Consider the following 24072-nt stretch of genomic DNA (forward strand, 5'->3'; position numbering starts at 1 on the left):
GACTGCCAGCTTCACAACTGTTGTTCAATAGACATGAGCCTAAAGGGGCATAGATTTTCAATCCGCTGTGCGAGAGAAAGAGAGAGAGAGAGCGAGAGAGAAAGAGAGAGAGAGAGAGAGAGAGACAGAGAGAGAGAGAGAGAGAGAGAGAGAGAGAGAGAAGAAGAAGAAGAAGAAGAAGAATTGCTAATACTGACACTGAAAATGCAGAAGCCCGCTTAGTAGTAGTTGGGCTTGGGTTACTCCTTCCGAGAACTCTGTTATAAGGAACCTCGGTTATAAGGAGTAAAACTTTGGTCCCCGAGCGCTCTTTATAAGCGGGCCTGACTGTATTCTGTTCCATCGGCATTATATTACCTACACCATATGTAGTGAAACCAGTATTCGGCCAAGGATTACAACATCCTAGGGTTCCTGATTATTTTTAATTGACATCGCCAAAATCACTCTTATGATCTTAGTGATATTTTGCTACGTCAAGTTTTGGATCTCTGAAAGAAATCTATGTTACCTTACCAAGGTGCAAACAGAACCTGATTTTGAACGGCCCAGTGCAATACTCTTCATATAAATCCTGCCTTTTGCGTCAACAGCTCTTTGAATTGGCAGATTTGTGATTAGACAAGTCAGTTGTTATACACGAATAAAACCAGCTTACGCGCCAGAAGACAATTAACATCATTCTAAAGAACAAGTGTAAAATAGTGTATACAGTTCAACCAAAAAAAAGTATCATTCTAAATCTTCAGGTTGTTTTAATGTGATGAAATAAATGTAAAATTTACTTTAGGCCGTGGGTGAGCTCAACATTTATGCGTGAACATTTGACCAAATGTTGCTGAAGTAACCATTTTATTTGGCTAGTAAAAACAAGTTACATAAGAACATGACAGAACAGTACTTATAGAAGGAATGAAGTAAAACAAACTCTTACGCGTTAAAAATACACTTAAGAAAGGACGAAGGATACTGGCGCATGACGTTAGTAAATGCCATTACACTGTTCTCAAATGTCCTTGTTTTCATATGCATACCACATATATCTTCTAGTCTAGAAGAAGGGAAAAAAACCAGAAAACACACAGGTGCCTTCTATTCATAAAGTTAAGTAAGTAACGATGACTGCGTTCAAAGATAATTCCAAAAATCCTAATAAAAAACCTGGGCAAATGAAATCAAGTCAAGTGTTCAAATTCCTTCAACTTGTCAAATTTCAGCCATATGTCAATATACCCACACTTGGACCATAAAGATTGTATTGTAATACATTGTATTGTATTGTATTTTATTGTATTGTATTGTGTTGAATTTGTGTTAAATTTGTGTTGTGTTTTGTTGTATTGTATTGTATTGTATTGTATTGGATGTAAACGTTTAACCTTCGTGTTCATTGCCCAGCCAGGCTCCTTGGCCCTTCTCTTCGTCCCTGCGCATGACAACAAAGTCTTTGTGTCTCTTTGTTTTCCCTGGTGTGGCGGTATCAGACTTGGAAGAATGTCTCCTCTTCCTCGTGCCAGGACTGTCTATGTTTTGGCTGGATGATAAAACACCCGACCGACGGCTAGCTGTTTCTTGGCAACGGCTGTCGCCGTCCAGACTATCCTCACCTACTCTGGTGAATCGGAGTCTCTTTTTTTCATGCTGCAGAATCATGTCTGACTTGCGTTTCTCTGACGGCGAAGTGTTATCGCAGATGGGACCATCGACATCGTAAGTGGCAGGAGTGAAATGTGCTTCAATCATTTTATTAGAGGTTTCCTGCTTCTCTGAGCACTTTGCAGCTCTTGGTCCTCTGTCAAGTGATACAGATATATCATCCTTTGATCGTGCTTGTGTTCCTTTCACAGAAGTGTTGACGTTGTCTGAAGCACTGCTGTGAGATTTCTTCAAGCCTGAGCCTTTTGTAGGTGCTGATGAAACATTGTTTCCTTTGGACGAGGAGCGACTTCTGCTCGACATACCACTCGCAGGAAGACCTCCCATGAATTTGTTTCTTTAGAAGTCTTTAGAAGTTGAAGAGGGTGTGCTGTTAAGTCTTGAATGCCGTGAAAATGTCACTTGTGTTTTGAAGTTTTAAACCGACCTAAACACTTTCCAGGGCACTGCAAGGCAAAACAAAGCACACAAATAATGATCAGAGAATAAATCATAACATACCCACTCGTTGATGGTAAAATAAATAAAGAAGCAACATATGTGTACAGCATCAGCATCAGCATCATCATCATCATAATCATCATCATCATCATCATCATTATCATCATCATCATCATCATCAGCATCGTCATCGTCGTCGTCATCATCGACATGATCATCATCCTCGTTGTCATCATCATCATCATCATCATCCGCAGCAGCAGAAGAACAACAACAACAATAACAACAGCAAAAACAAAAGCAACAATAAGCACAAGAAAAAGGAGATAAAAAAAGGAGATATAAGACGTTTCCTAGCAGTTTTCTACGAAAGCAGACAGAGAAAACCAGTATCAAATGCAGTGAAGAAGGTGATCCAAACTGACCCGTTTCAATCTCAGAAGCCACCCACTTTATTTTTTTGTTCAAAAATGGACAGTTTACAAAAGGCTTTATTGTCTACCAATTTTAAAAAAAACATTTTTACTATAGTACTTTTAGGTCTAATGGCTGTTAATGTTCTTTCTTCACTAGATTTTTGTTTTTGTTGAATACAAACCAATCCCTGATATCTACTAAGCTAGACGTAACAGAGAAAGGGATCCATTAAACTGTGTTTACTAAAGCCGGTGAAGTTGTGGTTGCCAGTGCTGGTTGTGAATGTTGAACATAAACACAACGACAACAACATAAAATGAATATAAACAAGCTACACATAAAACCTAATAATTCAGTCTATCAAATGCAATCACTTCGAACATGCTATTCAAACTAGAAAACGACTGTAGACGGTCGTATGTAAAATTGGTTTACAAGGGTATGAAGTCAAACGATCTCAACAATTAACTCTAAACTACAGAATATCCTATTCAAATTGAATTAAAACAGAGAAAGAGGTAGGATGAAATGTCAAAGAAACGATCAAGCACACAAAAACGATGTCGTCTTGGTTCACACACAAAAATGTTTACCTTCAAACTTCAAAACACTCTGGGAGAAACATGTCCGCTTCAATGTGTTACAACGCAATTTTCTGGACTCTTCGATATCGGTTTGGTCACAGAAAAGTAATGAAAAAAGGGTTCCTGCCACCACAGACTTATGCAGCTCAACGTGATACATGTCATTCAATAGAGATTTCAAAAGCCTTTTTGACACCCCGGTACTGTACAGTACATAATTATTCTCACCACACAGAAAACTTAATACCTAACATGGGGTTATTCTTATACCTGTTGACTGCACAAACATATCAGCACTAACAAGAATAGAATATATTGTGCTTAACGTATGGGATCCCATAATACAAGGTTGTAAAAAAGAAGTATACACATACACAGTCTCCAAGGGGAATGACTCACAAGCCAGTTGCTTGCAACACAAAGCCCCCTGTAAAAGAACATGTTTTGATAGCAGTAACTCCCGCTCAGAATATTCTTTACTCTCTTCGTTGCAATAGGTAGCATGAAATGTCATGCATTTTGTGCGCCTCCAGCCTTGGCTTGTGCCAACCATTCACATATACAGGTCTATAGTAATCAGCACAGGGGCGTCGATCAGTCCTTCGAAACCGTGAGTCACCTTTTGTGACAAGTCAAACTTAGAATCAACACATTGATGACATCAATAGGAAAGAATGTCGACAGAAACTTGAGTGAGCCAGTATCTCAGTTGCCTTTTGACAGTTTGGTTTCTGGTATTTTCAAATATCAAGTGGTATGGTACTGGACATAGATAGATAGATAGATAGATAATTTATTGCCAAGTGTACAATACATGAATGAACATAAAAAATACACGAGGAAAGCAGCTTGCTGTGTGATAAAAACAAAAATAAATAGCATTCATACATCACTGGCGCATAGCATCATACATACATGGGTAAGACAATTTGGTATCACAGTAACTAATACATACACTATACAGACATGGTGAGAACTATGAAACTCTAAGAGCTATCGGAACCCCTAGGACCCCCCCACCACTCCCCCCCTCTCCAACCCCTGTTCCCACACTGGTAACATACATCCCTCCCCCCCCCTCCCCTCCCCCCGCCGTCCCACAATAAAAGTACGCAGAATAAGATAGGATCCCCCCCCCCCCCCCCACACTATCAACTACTGTAAGAACTGAACATGTTCCATACTGATAAAATGTACCTCTAAAACAGCACCTAAAATAAACTCTCCAGCACATCACAGTGGTTAAAGAACGACTAAAACTACTAAAACATACTAGATGTGTATTCCGGTAATATAACCAGCTGCTAAAACATAGTCTGGCTTCATCGCGTCACAGTGGTGTCACCATACTAAAACCCACTCTATAGATCACAGTATGTAATGTCAGCTACTAAAAGCATACTCCTAGAACATCCTAAAACGTGTCACAATCTGTAGAGTTCATTTACCGGTTATTAAAAGCCAGGACAGCCTGGGGGTAGAAACATGTATTGTCAATGCAAGTCCTGCATAGCGTAGGTTTAAGTTCAAATGAGATACAATATACCCCATAATTGCTGTTAGATCATAGTTATATCAAAGTCTGGTCTCCATTTGATCTTTTCTTGCTTGGTATGTCCATTAATTGTGTACATAGCCAAATAGACACTATTTGTCAAACATCAAGTTTTTTACGTGCGTTGTATGCTTGACGGTTAAACAAAATGTAAAAACAGCGATAGCGATGAACGTAAATTTGGATCGTTTTACAAAAAAAATTTTATTTTTTTACAATTTTCAGATTTTTAATGACCAAAGTCATTAATTAATTTTTAAGCCACCAAGCTGAAATGCAATACCGAAGTCCGGGCTTCGTCGGATATTACTTGACCAAAATTTCAACCAATTTGGTTGAAAAATGAGAGCGTGACAGTGCCGCCTCAACTTTCACGAAAAGCCGGATATGACGTCATCAAAGACATTTATCAAAAAAATGAAAAAAAGTCTGAGGATATCATACCCAGGAACTCTCATGTCAAATTTCATAAAGATCGGTCCAGTAGTTTAGTCTGAATCGCTCTACACACACACACAGACAGACAGACAGACAGACACACATACACTACGACCCTCGTCTCGATTCCCCCCTAGTATGATTTTAAAGCAATCTGTCTTTATTTACACCTGACATTTTAAGTGTACTTTCTGTTAGACTTGGTCATTATACACTTAAACTTTACGACGGTCAGCTACATTTTAGTTATATAAGGGAGTGTATGTGCGTGTGTGCATGCGTGTGTGTGTGTGCGTGTGCGTGTGTGTGTGTACGTTTTTGCGTGCGTGCGTGTATGTGTGTGTCAACGAGACAAACAGACAAAGAGAGAGAGTTGTATTTTTGGCTCACGTAAGTGTAGCCTATGCGATGCTAACTTTTGTCTGTCTGTGCGTGCGTATGTATGTGTGTATGTCTGTTGTAGAAACTTTAACATTTGACTGAACACCCAAATACTAATTTTACCTGGCTATTATTCAAGCAACAGCTTCAAAGTATTGAAGCAATGATCAGCATTTCGTCGGCACGTATGTAGTTAAAGTGTGTATCCAAAGAAAACGGGTGGTGGGGGGTTTTTGGGGGGGGGGGGTAAAAACACCTGACTGATTTGTGTCGTGTGTGGTATGTAGACCAGGTCAGGGGTCAAGGTTAGGTCAGATCGCGTGAAGGATTGTGGTATAGATACAGTTATCACCGAGCTGCAGTTCGCCGATTCGACGGAAGACGACTCGGGGACATGATTTCACATTGTTCGGTTTCGTAGCTCCAGAAAAATAGATAAAGAAGATACCAAAGAAGATTTCCTACAGGTTAATCTGCACAGCGTGTTTCCAGTGTCTGCGCGAGGAAGAGCTGTCGAAAGCGCAGTGTCGATCTGGCCATCTGGCAGTCGCGTCCCTGTAAGTAGGCTGCAGACAGACAGATCTAGATCTAGTGTCTCGCACTCTTGCACCGTGTCACCTATGCTTTTTGTGTGTGTGTATGTGTGACGGAGTGATTGAGTTTGTGTTACTTTTTTTTTTTTTTTTTTTTTTTTTTTTTTTGCCAAGCACATCATTGTGGGGCTTTTAATCAATAACATGCATCCGTCTACAATTTATCATCATTCATCCATCAACATTTATAATAGATATGTTTGGCAAGTATACACAACACACAGCATTAGGACATTACAGACAGACGGACATATAGCATACCGTTCTCCTACAAGTAAGGCCGGAGCTTAACATAGCATGCAGATTACAATACTTGACATTATGGACGTATTACCTGCTTAATAATAATACAGTCAGTTAATAATACCGTCAAACAAAGACAAAAAAAGAAAAGAAACAAACAAAAATCAAAGCCAAAACACATATATATATGATCACATCTCTGCACAACCTAGCGTACTACCTAACCAACTCTTCATATGGGGACCAAAATTCTACAAATTTGGTAATGTTACCAGATTTGAAACTGGAATATTTTTCTATTTCAAATCTGTATTTCAAATTTCTTAGAAATATTTCTAACAGTGGTCTTGTCTCTTGTAACTTACTCTTATAAATATAAAACTTTGCAAACAAAATGATAAAATCCAAAACCACATCTACCTTAACATTGTTCATACACCCAAACAAAATAAATTCTTCTGTAAAAAGAACATTTGCGCGGTAAATACCACTTCTGTTTAACAGTTCTTCCAAGTCAGTCCAAAATTTCCGACTAAGCGGGCAGTACCAAAATATATGTGAAATTGTTTCATTTTCAATTTTACAAAAGGCACAAAGGGGACTGTCAAGAATCTTTTGAACAAATAGCCGGCTAGCAACACCAAGAATGCGGTGAAGCAATCTGGTCTGGAACCATCTTAACTGTGTGTCCTTAGTTGTTTTGAAACACTTATCAAAAATCTGTTTCCAGTTCAGGTTGTAAAAATACATATTCCATCTGTTCATGCCTGCAGGGTTATCATCAAATTTTGATTTCAAAAGGACTTCTTTAATTGCCTGTTTGCCTCTACAAATAATCTGCCAGGGTTTATAATCCCTAATCTGAAAACCATTCAACGAATCAATTTTTACTTTTCTCTGATATTTTCGTTGGGACTTAATCACTCCCTCATAGAATAAAAAATTAGTTTGAACAAAAGGAAAATTTAGCCTATATTCTTCAAAGGTAAAGAAATTTCCATTTAACTGTAGCAACTGATGGATAAACACAACATCATTTTCAATCCATTCCTTATTTACTATTGTACCGTGGTCTCGTATAATGTTCAAATTGTAATGTATACATTCGGAAACAAAATCATTCACATTAATTACCTCGCTTAAGGAACAGCATTTCTTATAATGTTTCAAAACATCCTTCCAAAAACTGTTACCACATCATTTCATTAACACATTTACATACTCGGCACCCACTTTAAATATGTCTTTCATTCCAGGTATCATATCAAAAATAAGCTTTTTTACATCAAATTCAAACATTTGTGTTACTGTTTGTCGATTTCTTACGTGAGCCTTGAAGGCTTCGCCTCTTGTTTGTTATGCATGTGAATAAATCCTCCGCTGTACATGTTTAGGAACGAGCGTTAATTAAGCAAGACACAATTATTATTGTTATCGTTTATGGTTAATAATTAATACCCACGAAAAATGTCGGTGACGCTCTTGTCGATTCATCTGTGCAAAATACTGAATGAAGCAGTTTTCAAACGATAAAATCCCACACACACACAAGCACGCACACACAAGCACGCACGCACACACACACACACCACACAAACACACACACACACACAAACACACACACATACACACACACACACACACACACACACACACACATTTGTAGTGAAGAAATTAGGGAAAGAGAATAAGAAAGAGAAACTGAATAGAACATAAAAACAGAGCATGATACATGAATGGAAAGAACATTTCTCATATCGTGAATTCCCGTAATGACCTTATTCAGCTCCACTTTGGTTGGTTCGTTCAATTCAAACATCCCCTGTCCTGTCGACGAATGGGCGCTTTGCAATGAGATAAGCTCTTAAAATAGAAACGAATGACTATGTGCAACTTTTTCTTCAAGCTCTTTCGCTCACTTGTCGTTCGTCTGTGCTGCATGGGATATACAGTTTCAAGGAAATACAAACTGTACTGACGGGGCTCATACAAACAACAAACCTAAACGTAATAATTCTGTGATTTTCTCGTCCAAATAAGTCTGTGTGGAAACCACAAACCTTGTTGGTTATATAATTGTACCCCTGGATCGAACATAAAACAAACTAAGAGTTACGAGACTTACCATTCATAACAGAAGAATGTCGTTTAAGATAGACGAGATTTGCCATTCACAACAGAATGTTTAGGATAGTCTGGTCTGATGGTAATAACAATTTCAGTAGTTAAAGGATGCTGTCAACCAGTCAATTTGTATGAACTCGTGTAAAACTGTAATTCTGGATTCTAAGAATGACAAACGTTAATTCCAGGCTAGCTTTGATTCCTTTTATTTTTTGGCAACGTGTAATCAAACTAAAGTGTGATTTTTTTTAAAGAAACAAGTTGCTTCCGCTTAGTTCATAAACACAGGGTTCATACTCTCCAAAATGAGAACACTCAAGATTTAATTTTCTATTAAATATATGTTTTCTTTTCAACAGGCAAATCGAGGAATCCGTGCTGCCTTTCTCCAGGAGTCAAACCGAGCGAGTCCACCATGCCTCCCCATCAACAGGAAACATGTCAGGACACCATCGTCGTTCGCAGACGCCCGACGTGCGTGAGGTGTCACCAGCAACCCAGGACAGTGATGTTCCTACCGTGCAGTCACATGGTCACGTGTCCTCCCTGCGCTGACGCCATGGACGACTGCGCAACATGTGGACGACACGTTTTGGGGACGTGCATTCCATCGGTCAGAATCGTTCAGTTAACATGAGGGATTCAGACATTCACGTTCGCACTATTTACCAACATGTAGCGATGACTCCCTTGTAAAGTATGAATCACAAGGAGAAAAAAACGATCTTCTCAAAAAGAAATCAGCGGTCAAAATTAAAACCTAATCAGACAACTGAGAACGAGTTTAAAACAAAATCCTCGGTACAGTGAGGTTCTACATTGGAGAACATTCAACGGTTGCGGGTATACAAGATCCGAAGTCGGAATATCTACAAGAAACAGTGTGGGTTTTTTCTGAGTTGAAGGTCTTTAAGAGGCATTATTCAATTTCAAATCTTCTTCATTTTGTTGTAAAAGAAGCATAAACACTTTAGAAGAAGAAAAAACACTAATCGTCAAAAGACTTTGCAAAAAATGTCATTCGTGTACGTCCCAAGAACAATGACGTGACTCGCCCCCCCAAAAAGCGTAGTTAATAATCAATGAGTCAATGGTATTGTGTTTTAGACAAAAGAAAAACGAAAATGTCGGGAGGGGGACGGTTGTTCGCACTGGTTTTAAAACGTGTTGATTTTTTTCCTTCTTTGAACTATTGATTATTTTCCCGTGTGGAAAATAATTATGTGGTTAGTTAAAGTGACAACAGCCTGAAAAGACTAATGCTTACGAATCTTTCTTTTTTACTCAGGCACTGTGGAGTTATCTTAAAAGGCAGGGCCTTTTATCTGGTGAATCTAATTGCAGTTCGCAAAGTATGCCGGGCATATGTGTCATAGAAACCATGTGTTTTACATAAATTCACAGAGCGACTACTTTGTTACAAAAACTGTATCATGAGTCTATACTAATTCAATAAAATAAATAAGCTGCCACGAGTCTTGAAAAAAATATTGAATGGTTCTATGTGTGTGTGTGTGAGTGTGTGTGTGTGTGTGTGTGTGTGTGTGTGTGTGTGTGTGTGTGTGTGTGTGTGTGTGTGTGTGTGTGTGTGTGTGTGTGTGTGTGTGTGTGTCGTTCGAAAATTATGTTTTAACAAATTAGTTATTTATTGCAATCGTGTATGGAAGGGACATTGCAAAGAAATATCTCCGAAACGTGCCGAAACAAACCAGCATACCCGCAAACATACAGTCATACCACTCACACACACACACACACACACACACACACACACACACACATACACACAGTCATACCTCACATACACACACACAGTCATACCTCACACACACACACACACACACACACACACAAACACACGCATACATAGTCATACCTCACACACACACACACACACACACACACACACACACACACACACACAAACACACGCATACATAGTCATACCTCACACACACACACACATACACACTCACACACACACACACAAAGGCTGTGACTCACACTGTCGTACGTCTCACACAGACACACACACACACACGTACACACACACACACACACACACGCACACACACATACACACACACACACACACACACACACACACACACACACACACCGTGGCACACACACACACCGTGGCACACACACACACATACACACATACACACACACACGCACACACACACACACACACACACACACACACACACACACACACACACACACTCGGAGTTTATTTCAAAGCTGTTGTTTGGTCCTTTATCTAAAATCAAACTTCATACGGACATTTTGTTTATAGATCTCTGTTCTTAACTAATATGGATCAGACGGAGAGCAGTTTCCCAGTTTCCTCATGAAGAGAGATCCGATTGCTTCTACTCATTACACACACTTTAGTCGACAGGCTGACTAAAATGTATCTGGAAATAGCAACAAGTGCAGCACTTGTTTACACAACAACCTTTTCGCCGAGGTACTGCAGTTTTACTCCGCAAAGCAAAAAACCTTGAAACTACGCACAACGCTGCTAGCATTATGTGTGCGTCAAACAAAACTTTAACCTGAACGGCTTTGGCAGGAAGACTTAAGCTAAATCTGCACTTACTTTAAATATAAGACGATGAGCTAGCAGCGGGAACTCCCCAAATCAAAACGGGCTTGAGCCATTTTTACTTGTTTTTGATTTACAGACAGGACTGCTCTGAAATTGAAAATTGCATTGGAAAACTCTCTCTCTCTCTCTCTCTCTCTCTCTCTCTCTCTCTCTCTCTCTCTCTCTCTCTCTCTCTCTCTCTCTCTCTCTCTCTCTCTATTATATATTATTACACTTCAGTCAGTTTTGAGTAGCCTCTGAAAGTTCGCATACCCGTACCACTGTACTATGTACGCACCCGTCTGCGATACTTTTTTCTTTAAATCGTACGACTGCTCAGTGCTTGACCTAAGAACTCGTGCAGCAACGGAATAACGTAGGTCGACTTGATCAAGAAAGGTAAGTTTTACTTCATTAAACTTGTGCACCCGATATCGAAATTTTAAACAATGAAATACAAGCTAATGTAAGAAAATATACATGACTGAGACACTCTTGGGCGGAGAATCGTCTTTGAACTTATTTCTGAGGTACCAAATTGAATATTATTTGAACATATAAAAACTTGAAGTCATCAATTTTGTTGGTAGAGGCACTATTCTGCTATTCCATGGTACTAATAGTTTGTTAGTTTGTTAGTTAGTTAGTTTGTTTGATTTTTGTTTGTTTGTTTCTGTAAGATAGGAAATGAGGGTGCGGACAGCTTTCTCTCATCGCGGTCGACTGTTATTCGTGAAAACGGCTACACCTTAAAATAGGCAAAGCGCACGACAGTGATCTGACTATAGTGAGGGGTTCCGTATTTTATCGTATGTCGGTGCAAGAAAATGTCAGCAATATCAAGTGTTGTTTATTTAACTGATCTATTTAATTAAAAGGGTCTTTTAACATAACCTTATGTCTTCACAATTTCAAGTAACAGTCAAATCTGTAAATGAATGTGTAAATAAACACATTTTATCAAATTAATCCTAAAATAGCATCAATATAAAAATAGCCTGTGTCATTACCGTGCATATGTAGGTTATATTTCTCAGTTGACATTGCTGTCCTCAACGCTGAAGACTGGATGCGTTTTTGTACATTACTCATTTACTCGGGTATTTGTTACTTTATAGTTAGATCAAAACCAAAAGTAACTTTTGGATCGGCCTTTAGTAATTAATGACTTCGCATTTGGAATGCATTGTTTTTGTTTCCTAGATTGTTCTCAAAAATGACTGTGTCATTGGAGAATTTACATTCTGTGGCAACTTCTTTGTTGTTGTTACTAATGATTTTACTGTTAAAATAGTTTGCTTTGTATCATAATTTTGAGGACATTCCATTCAAGTTTATGTCTTAGGGAGAAACAACATTAACTTACTTCTTTATCTTTTGACTCTCGCAAGCAAGTAAACTTTAAGAACTTCTTAAAGTATATTCAAACTGATTATAATTGCTCTTTTTGTGATCTCTTTTTTTAACATATGATGCTTTTGTCCCTCAACCCTTCATTTTGGTATTTTTATATGAGTTCGAATTTGCTGTAATTTTTGTTGTTGTTTTTGAAGATAATATCCGATATTTGTTTCTTCTTCAATGTTCGTACTTGAGTGCGATGTCGTTATTGAGCAGTTAACGCTCTTCTCTTACCATTTGCCATATATTTTCTGTGACACTTTAAGATGAGTTATTGTTCAACCCAGAAGATCGGGCGGGGATGTAGCTCAGTCGGTAGCGCGCTGGATTTGTATCCAGTTGGCCGCTGTCAGCGTGAGTTCGTCCCCACGTTCGGCGAGAGATTTATTTCTCAGAGTCAACTTTGTGTGCAGACTCTCCTCGGTGTCCGAACACCCCCGTGTGTACACGCAAGCACAAGACCAAGTGCGCACGAAAAAGATCCTGTAATCCATGTCAGAGTTCGGTGGGTTATAGAAACACGAAAATACCCAGCATGCTTCCTCCGAAAGCGGCGTATGGCTGCCTAAATGGCGGGGTAAAAACGGTCATACACGTAAAAGCCGTGGGAGTTTCAGCCCATGAACAAACAAACAAACTCAGAAGATCTCATTTTTATCTGTTGGCCAATTTATATGACATGCTCTATGACCAGTTCATACGATGTTCATGATTTCGAATAATTTGTTGCGTAAGTTATGTTTTCGGTACTTAATGTTAACTTCATTCAAATGATTTTCAATGTTGACTGCCTGAATTGCTTCAGATGAACTTCGGCGGATCTTTCCCACTGAGAAGCAAGACCTGCAACACGCCTGAGTACTCACTGTCACGAAGTTTCAATGATGATTCGCCTCTATCTGCCGGATAACTATCGACCGCACGAAGCAGAGGACGTCGGACAGATTTCTCCAGCGATGTTTTCCGGCAGTCGTGACCCTAAAGACTGGAAAAATGCTAATATCCACCAGGTAAAATGATACTTTATTTTATGACGATGACGACAACAATGACGACAACAACGACGACCGCCATTTTTGCAGAAGCTTCAAATGCTTTTGCATTAGTTAAACGTCAGCAGGAGTGCGCACGTTTAGTCAGCAACTTCGTATACAACAAGGGGGATACCAGCACATGATTATGGTTTGTGCATCTGATAAAAGAAAACGTGGCGATGTATACAAAGTTTGTAACACGGATCATTAAGAAGTGTAATTATTAAACCCTTTACGAACTTATGCTTGAGACTCGTTCAATGTTCCGGTAAATTCTGTTTCATCGGTCTTCTCCTTTCACATTGGACATTGCCTGTTGGCCGCATAGCTTTTTCTGTGTTTTTCGTCTTTTATTGTTGTGCATCTTTAAGGTCTCTCGGTCATTGCTCTTCTGCAAAAATCCACCATAAAACAGACTTACAAGTACCCTCGATTATAGGTTATAGAATCGTTATTCTCCACTGAAGTATTTGTTTCTTTGTTTGTTACAGGCACATTCGCTTAGCAGACAGCTTGGCAGTCGACTAGCACGTCATGTATACGACCCAAAGGAGTCCTTGAACAGTTTGAAGTTTCGTCTGGAGACATTCAACCACGGCGGCTGGCATGGCGCTTGTGCAGAAGAGATGGCTCGAGCTGGACTTTACTTTAATAGCTCAACCGGTTGGTTGCTTTTTCCATGACATCATTTTTATTTTATTTTTTACATTAGGCCAAGTTATGTGTGCGTGAGTGCGTGCGTGCGTGCGTGCGTGTGTGAGGGTGTAGAATGATTCCCACAAAACTATTCGACAGATCTTCATGAAACCTATTATACATACACATTCTTTCCGATGATATCCTCAGACATGTTTGTGTTTTTTTTTAAATGTCTTCAATGACATCATATCCGGCTTTTAGTGAAAGTTGAGCCGGTACTGTCGCGACCTCCTTTTTCCACAAATTAATTGAAATTTAGGTCAAACAATCTGTGACTTAGTTCGGACTTTGGGATTGTATTCAAGCTTGGAAGTTTAGCAATAAATTATTGATTTTGGTCATTTGAATTCTCAACATTCTTAATAACATTCAAATTTTAAATAGAGATTCGAAATTGGATGACGTCATATCCGGTTTTTCACAATATTTGAGGGCGCACTAAGATGACTTCATTTTTCAATGACATTGATTGAAATTATGGTTAAGCAATGTTTGACTGGGTCCAAACTAATGAATAGCATTTCAACTCAAAAGCTTGGAAATAAATAATCAGTTTATTCATTTTTCATTTAAAATTGTTATTAAATAGAAATGTCAATAAGAGATTAAACAAGTCGCGTGAAGCGATATCAAACCATCTTGTCAAAATATCGGCTTGAAATAAAAAAAAAATCAACATTAAAAACCAGCCATCCCCGAGACTATCAATCAATCAATCAATCAATATGAAGCTTATGTAGCGCGTATTCCGTGGGTACAGTTCTAAGCGCTTGTCGAAGAGTTGTCAACACAGGACTAACAAAGAAACTAACATCTACAGACGGACACGAACCCTATCACACACTAGCAAACCCTGATAAACATACAACAAACAACTGTTTAACAACAATGTACACATCAATAGCTAGACTACACGTAATAAGATTGAGACGGGTCACGCTCGTCTCCGCGAAGCATGCAAACGTAGTACCTAATTGACCTATTTTGAGCACATTTTCAGAATAAACATGGCATATCTATATACTTGTTTATTCAGGAGAAGACGCGGAATACAAGGCAATCATTTTTAAATCTGTCAGTGAAAATTCGATTTTAATGTCAACTTTTGATTAAATAACCTATTAAGCATGTTTTAGCTTCCATATACAAGCCCATAGTCCGGACTGAGTCAAAGATTGCTTGACTCAAATTTCAGTCAATTTGACGGTTGAACAATTAGATCGTGACAGCGCTGCCTCAACTTTCACTAAAAGCCGGATAGGACGTTATCAAAGACATTAATACAAAAAAAATGAAGAAGAAAAAACATCTGGGAATATCATTTGGAATAATGTGAATGTAAGGTTTCATGAAGATTGGTCCAGTAGTTTTCTCTGAATTGCTCCACACATACACAGACACAGACATACATACAGTACCACCCTCGTCTTGATTCCTGGTCTATGTTAAAACATTTAGTCAAATCTTGACTAAATGTAAGAATGATCGTATTGTGTTCTGTATGATTCACTGACTCCAAAAATATATGGATATGTCATTTTTACTCTAAAAATGTGCGCAAAATGTAAGAAAATCGGTTTAATCAAAGCCTTATGTTTTAATGTCTTGCCAAAACCGTATTCTTCTACAGTCATAGTAATGACATAATTACAACAACAAAAGTATTTTATGATCATCCTGCGTCTTAGAAAACGGCTGAGTTGGATGAGATTCATATATATAAGAAGAAATACAAGCAAACAAGATAGGCAGACAAACAAGGAGATCTTTATCCTACACAACCTTAGCTAAAGAGAAGAGAAATGAAGATCAGTGAGTCTGTATCTACTACGTACCACAGACCGTAGACATTGCAGAAAAAGTAAACTGGTAAGTAATGTTTACCAAACGTATTCAGTCATTTCTGCATCATTCGCAGGTTTTGTCCAGTGCTACATGTGCCACGTGCAGTTCCGGGATTTGAATCAACCCGGTATATGTCCCTGGCAGCAGCATGGAGAGATTGCACCCAAATGCTGCCAGCTCAAGAGATACGGCTGCCGCGGAATTAAACCCACGGTGAGTCTCTCTCTCTCTCTCTCTCTCTCTCTCTCTCTCTCTCTCTCTCTCTCTCTCTCTCTCTCTCTCTCTCTCTCTCTCTCTCTCTCTCTCTCCTCTCTCTCTCTCTCTCTCTCTCTCTCTCTCTCTCTCTCTCTCTCTCTCTCTCTCTCTCTCTCTCTCTGTTGTTCTCTTTCTCTCTTGTCGCTGCCCTACACGCCACCAGGCGTGAAAGGCAGTAAGTAAGTAAGTCTCTTTCTCTCTCTCAAAGCAAAACCAAAACACACACACACACAAAGTACTTACCGTGGAACGCCTGAAGATACGTATTATCATATTCTCTAACATGCATACCATGATAAAAACTCTTCCTGAAGCCTCGCTTATCTAAACTTTGCATATTAGTAATTCAATAACACGTCATTAGCAGTGAGTTTGTGTGTGTGTGTGTGTGTGTGTGTGTGTGTGTGTGTGTGTGTGTGTGTGTGTGTGTGTGTGTGTGTGTGTGTGTGTGTGTGCGAGTGTGTGTGTGTGTGTGTGTGTGTGTGTGTGGTTAGCTTGATGCTTTGATGTATAGGTTTTACTTTTTCGTTTTCTCTTCTAATCTTTCAGGCTCCTGCAGTTCGTCGCCGAATCAACTCAGCATCTGCCGTAGACGACATAAATTCACCATAAACCAACTGAAACTGACGTCATTGTTGCTTTCAAAATGTTCGTGCGGAACTCGAGTTCAGAAACATGAATTTAAAGTGTTTATTATGCTGAAGTTTTATCTCAAATCAGAGTATTTCATACCTATATTGTTTGAAGTAATGTTTTGTTTATCGGTTTTATGGTTTGGTTAGAATTGTCTTTGGGCTTGTTGGTTGTTGTTTTTGCTTTGTTTTTTACAGGGTTCATGTGGTTGTTGTTGATTATTTGTTTCGAGAGTGTGTGTTTTTTGTTTGCTTTTGTTTATTTTTTTCTTATTTGCTTTGTCTGTTGTTGGGTGGGGTTGTTTTGGTTTATTGTTGTTGGTGTATTTTTTTTGGGGGGGTGAAGAGTTCAATGTGGGTTTTTTTTCGGGGGGGGGGGGGGGGGTTGCAGGAGAAGGGTTTTTTTTTTTGCTGTTTTCTATTGATTTTTCACGAAAGAAATCGTTTATATTCGTCCGGAACGTACATGGACACTCGCACCTGTCAAGCACAAATAGCAGAGAACCAATTTAATAAGTGTCAAATTCCCTTTTTCTTCTGTTAAAAAACAGTGTTTGGGTCAGCATGTCGTTTTTCCGCCTCTCGTGGTGGCAGAAATGCTATCTTAAACGTGAGGTAGTGCGATGGTTTGACTGTTTTATCATACAGGTGCGATAATTGTCAAAAATATTATACATAATATAAATTCTACTACGGCTTATTCTATAAATCTAACGCTACAATGTCACCTATAACCCAAACTTACATATCATAGCTTGTCCGATGCCCAAAACTCTTTTGACATTCAAAGAACTCTAAACAACGAAGTGCTCAACGTTATCCTAGTATTAGCCAGTTGAGTATGTCAACTGAATTCCTTAAGAAAAAGAGACCAATACTGGGAGCAAACGTGTTTGTTAGTTGCGCCAAACACTAACAATCTTCCATCGATTCCATAGACGAATTCTTTTATTAAATGTATTGAATGTTGAGTCTGTACTGCACACTAGATTTGCTAAAGACAATAAACAGAATACTATTAAATATAGTTTTCCTAAAGGTTATGTATCTGATTCCCGACAATGAAAGACCTACTGTGCTAAAAATCTATATCAAAATAAAATTAAAAAAATTTATAAATATTACTACTATTATTTCAATTTGTCAAATTGCATATCAGAAGTTTAACACTAACAGACTAGAGTGATGCATTGTTGATGGGGTCCAGTTTGAAAAGAATTCTGCATTTAGAGTTAGATTAATTTTCTTCTTGTGGACAGCGTCCACAGTTTATCACTTTTAGAGTGACTTAATTTGCACCGGTTGTAATAATTATATGCTTTTGCTTGTCCTGACCTGGTAAACTGACATCATACAGTTCAAGACCTTACACATTCAGAAGGTTTTCATGTTCTGGTACTGTCACATCTTATTGACATTTTTTTCTCAAAGTTTTCTTTTTGCAGTTTAGACTTTTTGATGTGATGGATGTTACGGCGTACACATATTGTTTGCAAATGTAGTACACTGGTCAAAATCTGTTCTTGCCTTTGGGTAGCAGATAGTGCGTTTTCGTACGCACTAGAAAACGGCTATTATTGCATTCATTTTATTGATACAAGCATAGTCGTTCGCAGTCGACAGTGAGAATTGTTTTTAATAAAACAATGTCACTTCCAACCTTATACATATATTACTGATTTCTTTAAGAGCTATCTCACTCTCTCATTCTCACTCTCTCACTCTCTTGCGATTATGCCTCTCTTTTACACACACACAAACACTCACACGCGCGCGCGCGCACACACACACTCACACACACACACACACACACACACACACACACACACACACACACACACACACACACAGAGGCTTTGCACATACACCTTGATGGCGGAGTTCGTACTTTATCAATATACAATTGGAAACTTTCCAGTGGAAGATTATGCGAACTACGCAATAACACAATCCCAGGGCTATTCTTGAATCATCGGCCACAAGTCTAGTCAGCTTTTTGAATGCACGCCAGCTGACTCATCGTTGAATAGCACTATTTATGGACTACACGATATGTTTTGAAACGAATATCCCAATCCTTGATATCAAATCACCAGACAACTACGTAAGCGACAGACTGGCCTAAGCCTTTACAACTACAATGAGCCAGTAAAAATCATTTCGCCACCTAAGGGTCACACCTCACAGTTAGTTGCCATAGGCCTACTTGCAATGTCGGTTAACATTACCACAAACAGACAAAACAGCAAGCTACTTCATATCCCTGTTTCACATTCTGGTAAATATATTAACAAGCAACAGGGAAGAGAATAAGCTACCATTTAAATCATACAAAATAAGTGTGTTTTTTTTAATCAAATTGAAGATAATTATTCTCGGAGATTTTTGAGAGTTGATCTCGACAACGAATCTGGTATACTTTCAGGTCAGTATTTGAGCTATTATTTCTATTTTGGATTTTGGTAGCAGGTTTCTCAAAACTTCCCTTCTTCTGTTGTCTATGTCTCACAACAACATTGCAGCTATCTCACATGTCCACATGTACCAACATGTGTCAAATGTTACGTGACAACTTTGTGAGCAGAGATGTCTGAAAGCAAACTGCTATAAAAATTATATTTTGAACTCATACGAAAGTGTCAAACGATCAAACCACACTGTTTTGGTTTTTTACATTTAGTCAAGTTTTGACTAAATGTTTTAACATAGAGGGGGAATCGAGACGAGGGTCGTGGTGTATGTGTGTGTGTGTGTGTGTGTGTGTGTGCGTGTGTGTGTGTGTCTGTGTGTGTCTGTGTGTAGAGCGATTCAGAGTAAACTAATGGACTTCATGAAACTTGACATGAGAGTTCCTGGGAATGATATCCCCAGACTTTTTTCTTTTTTTCGATAAATGTTTTTGATGACGTCATATCCGGCTTTTTGTAAAAGTTGAGGCGGCACTGTCACACCCTCATTTTTCAATGAAATTGATTGAAATTTTGGCCAAGCAATCTTCGACGAAGGCCGGACTTCGGTATTGCATTTCAGCTTGGTGGCTTAAAAATTAATTAATGACTTTGGTCATTAAAAATCTGAAAATTGTAAAAAAAACTAAAAAAATTATAAAACGATCCAAATTTACGTTAATCTTATTCTTCATCATTTTTTGATTCCAAAAACATGTAAATATGTTATATTTGGATTAAAAACAAGCTCTGAAAATTAAAAATATAAAAATCATTATTAAAATAAAATTTCCGAAATCGATTTAAAAACAATTTCATCTTATTCCTTGTGGGTTCCTGATTCCAAAAACATATAGATGTGATATTGTTGGATTAAAAACACGCTCAGAAAGTTAAAACGAAGAGAGGTACAGAAAAGCGTGCTATCCTTCTCAGAGCAACTACTACCCCGCTCTTCTTGTCAAGTTCACTGCCTGTGCATCGAGCGGTGGACTGACGATGCTACGAGTATACGCTCTTGCTGTAAAAATGCAGTGAGTTCAGTTTCATTCTGTTAGTTCGACAGTTTGACTAAATGTTGTAATTTCGCCTTACGCGACTTGTTTTTTTGTGTGTCTTTCTCTAGTAAGGTGATCGTGCCAGAAACAAGATATTGTTTTACCTGCATCGACCTCTTACATGTGCATCTAAAGTTTAACTGACGCATACATAGTGGCGATCATGCTTGAAAGACAAGAGGTGGAGTGGATATAAAGATGGCAATTCAAGTTATTTTTTCAACTATTACTAATACTAGTACAATTTTTGAATAAAAAACAATCCTCCTAGCCACACCATGTAATCCTTCTAAACCATCTAACCTTGGTGTCTTCACCTTTTCAAACTACTCAACAAAAACCCAGTACTCTAGTCAATTCAGCTTCTACTGTGGCATAAAAGGCTGCTATCCGGAGAGGAAACCACGAACACATTCCTTACCATACCGTCCTGTAGTTTTGTCGAGTGTGCGTGTGTGTGTGTGTGTGTGTGTGTGTGTGCGTGTGTGTGCGTGCGTGCGTGCGTGCGTGCGTGTGTGGGTCTGTGTGGGTCTGTGTGTGTGTGTGTGTGTGTGTGTGTGCTTGCGTGCGTGCGTGTGTGTGTGTGTGGGTATGTGTGGGTGTGTGTGGGTCTGTGTGTGTGTGTGTGTGTGTGTGTGTGTGTGTGTGTGTGTGTGTGTGTGATGTCTGTTTCTCTGCCTGTCTCTGTGTGGGTTTGCGTTGTTTTATCGCGTTTTAATGTGCAGTTTTATATGTTGGTTGTATTATGTACCTACGTCCTGCTATGTTGTGTTGTGTGTCCCCATTTTTCCGCTCTATTTGGGAGAAACGTCAGTGGTGTTTGTTTGGCTCATTTCCCACTTTGTTTCCCTTCCTTTCTTTCAAACGTTCTTTCTTTTTTCTGTTCTCTATTATTTTATTGAGAATGTAAATAGGATATCGAGGAAGAGAAAGAAAGGCAAAAGATACCAAGAAAGGTAGACAGGCGGGAAAAATAAAATATCGGGGGACGCAGTACCGGATTCCAGTCGCAGTACCTCCAGCTGCTTTTTCACGATTACAAAACGATATCAAACAATACAACAAAATAAAATTAAATACAATTTCTGTATACCTTACAAACTATCTGATGTACACACAGAAATGTCCTTCTAGCTTGTAAACAAAGCAAACATGCAACACGCAGCCCCGTGAATTACATCAGTGTGCCATTTCGCAAGCAAACAATAACTGAAGCTAACATTACAATAATAATACAAAAAGATACAGCACATGAATTATGATATTACATATAATAAATCAAATAGTTATCTTAAAAATATCACGGTCCCGTAACAACAAGAAATCTATCGTCGAAAGACACTCCAATAAGTATTCGATGTGTACATTCGTATTGAATTTTCAGCCAGAAATCATGTCACGCAGAGGAATGGGAGCTGTGTACACATACAGGTCGTCACGACAGCTGTGCGTTACCTGTGGGGCCAGAAGACCCGTCGTCGTCTTCCTACCGTGTGGACACATGACTACGTGTGCCACGTGCGCTGACCTGATGGGGCAGTGCTCTCTCTGCCAGAGGAACATACTAGGGACTGTCCTTACCGAACCAGGCCGGAGCGATGACAGTCGGGCCCCTGATGGAATTTTAAAAGCTGCTTGAAATGAACGCAAAAGCTCATTTGACATGTTTTTCTGTCAATGTTTATAAAGCTAATGTTACGAAGTTACTTGATTAGCTACTTCACAAATAGAAAGAAAGATTGTCTGCTTTAAGGATGACCTCTCATGGCCGACAGGTCAAACAACACACTATAATACATGTACTTTTTCATCAATTACTCTGCAAAACCATTCCATGACCATGTTATTTGTAATTGCTTTATTTTGTTCGGTCATACAATGAATTTCGTGAATGAATGAGGACTAGGCAGAGATGCCAGGAAACACTTTCCCTTGACAGTTATTGCTTTCCATTTGGAAATTCGTGACTCGGTTACACACACACACACACACACACAAACACACACACACACACACACACGCACACGCACACACATCATAGAGAGAATGATACTCATTACTCTTCCTCTAATACGTGTAAAGCATACATGGAAATATTCCTAAAAAAACGTGCTGCCGCAGCTTTGAAGACAGTGGGGGGTTTTCACTGTGAAACAAAAGAGAAATACTACCTAGGTTTAATCAATATTTCAGTAAGATTTATATTGCAAATTTTAGTTCTTATACTGGATGTCTATTGTTTTACTTATTTTTATGTGACAGGGAGAGCTATTTATAGCCGAAACCTGTGAATTGTAGAGTTCTGTTTGTGATAGGGTCTGGCTGCTACGGTTCCTTGTATTATCTTGGTTTCCTTTGCGTAACCAAAACAGAAACTAGCTCTAAAATGCTCAATCCTCTTTGATTGGACTTAGCTTCCAAAAGTGGTTGTTGTGTTTCGGCACTCGATTACATTTACATTTAGTCAAGTTTTGACAAATTGTTCAACATGGACTGGGAATCGAGACGACGGGCTTAAGTGTGTGTGCTTTGTGTGCGTGTGTGTGGGTGGGTGGGTGGAACGATTCTGAGAAAACAATAGGACTGATCTTCATGAAACTTCACATGAGAGTTTCTATGGATAGTATCCCCAGACTGTTTTTGTTTTTGTTTTGTTGATATATGTCTTCGATGACAACATATCCGGCTTTCAGTGAGAGTTGAGGCGGAACTGTCACGCCCTCATTTTGCGATCAACTTGATTGAAATTTTGGTCAGGCAATCTTCGACGAAGCCCGGACTAATAGATTGCATTTCAGCTTGGAAGCTTAACATTAATTAATGAGTTTTGTCATTAAAAGTCTCAAAATATCACAACAAAACTTTAGTAATCGATACAAAAATGAGTTCATCTTATTCTCTTTCATTTCCTGAATCCAGAAACACATAGATGTGTTATGTTTGGATAAAAGAAAAAGCTCTGAAAAATCAAAAGAGTAAAGCAAAGTGCGCTTTCCGGTGACGCTCTGTATGCTACTACGCTAAACTGGCGATCACGTTTTCCACGTGAACATGTCAGCGATTTTTGTCTCGGTCTCATGGTGTTGGCAAGCATTGTCTTCGTGAAATGCAGTGCGTACAGTATCACTCTGTGAGTTTGACAGATTGCATAAATCTATTAATTGTGCTTCACGCGACTCGTTTTTCTTTGTTTCTGCCTTTGTTTTTGTCTTCTTTAATGATTGTAAGCGTAACTATCAATGTTATGCTTTGCAATACAACTGCAGTCTAAGCTTAAAAAGCTGATCGTGTTTATATCATTACCCTCGTAAATAAAGAATTATTTACATCTTGCCTTATCGTGTGTTGACTTATCTTATCTTATCCTCTGTCTGTCTGTCTGTCTGTCTGTCTGTCTGTCTGTCTGTCTGTCTGTCTGTCTGTCTCCCTGTCTCTGTCTCTGTCTCTGTCTTTCTCTCTGTCTCTCTCTCTGTCTCTCTCTCTGTCTCTCTCTCTCTCTCTCTCTCTCTCTCTCTCTCTCTCTCTCTCTCTCTCTCTCTCTCTCTCTCTCTCTCTCTTTCTTTGTCTTTTTCCCTGTTGTTCTCTTTCTCTCTCTCAAAGCAAAAAGCAGATAGGGGCCTACATACCTTATTGAGTGCCGTCAGTATCGGAAAACTTCAGAATCGTTTGTGTT

General features: G+C 38.9%; 3 protein-coding genes and 2 long non-coding RNA genes across 6 annotated transcripts in view; 4 read left to right on the forward strand and 1 right to left on the reverse strand.

Moving 5' to 3' along the window:
* Positions 1-233: 233 nt before the first annotated feature.
* LOC138962213 (uncharacterized) lies at positions 234-3330 on the reverse strand. Its single transcript, XM_070333942.1, has 2 exons — positions 3108-3330; positions 234-2102 (listed from the first exon to the last, which is right to left on the reverse strand). The coding sequence occupies exon 2, from the start codon at positions 1981-1983 to the stop codon at positions 1375-1377; it is 609 nt and encodes a 202-aa protein (XP_070190043.1). The 5' UTR covers positions 1984-2102; positions 3108-3330; the 3' UTR covers positions 234-1374.
* Positions 3331-3691: 361 nt separating this feature from the next.
* Positions 3692-24072, forward strand: part of LOC138962235 (uncharacterized) — a 190000-nt gene continuing 169619 nt past the window's right edge. Inside the window, exon 1 of the mRNA XM_070333975.1 lies at positions 3692-3708. The gene's annotated coding sequence lies outside the window, so the exon portion shown is untranslated. The remainder of the gene's footprint in view (positions 3709-24072) is intronic.
* On the forward strand, positions 7981-9902 carry LOC138962214 (uncharacterized). Its single transcript, XR_011454447.1, has 2 exons — positions 7981-8315; positions 8792-9902. It is a non-coding gene; the product is annotated as an uncharacterized lncRNA (long non-coding RNA).
* Positions 11235-17211, forward strand: LOC138960924 (uncharacterized). Of its 2 annotated transcripts, none has more exons than XM_070332557.1 (5): positions 11235-11427; positions 13235-13439; positions 13955-14126; positions 16081-16220; positions 16812-17211. In XM_070332557.1, exons 2-5 carry the CDS (start codon positions 13311-13313, stop codon positions 16872-16874), a joined length of 504 nt encoding a protein of 167 aa, XP_070188658.1. In that variant the 5' UTR covers positions 11235-11427; positions 13235-13310; the 3' UTR covers positions 16875-17211. The 2 variants fall into 2 exon arrangements, with proteins under 2 accessions (XP_070188658.1, XP_070188660.1); XM_070332559.1 differs by lacking the exon at positions 11235-11427 and adding an exon at positions 12050-12128.
* LOC138962215 (uncharacterized) lies at positions 17279-23732 on the forward strand. The gene is made up of 2 exons (XR_011454448.1): positions 17279-19319; positions 21784-23732. It is a non-coding gene; the product is annotated as an uncharacterized lncRNA (long non-coding RNA).

This window comes from Littorina saxatilis, linkage group LG3 (assembly GCF_037325665.1).
Source record: "Littorina saxatilis isolate snail1 linkage group LG3, US_GU_Lsax_2.0, whole genome shotgun sequence".
Classification (NCBI taxonomy): Eukaryota; Metazoa; Mollusca; class Gastropoda; order Littorinimorpha; family Littorinidae; genus Littorina; species Littorina saxatilis.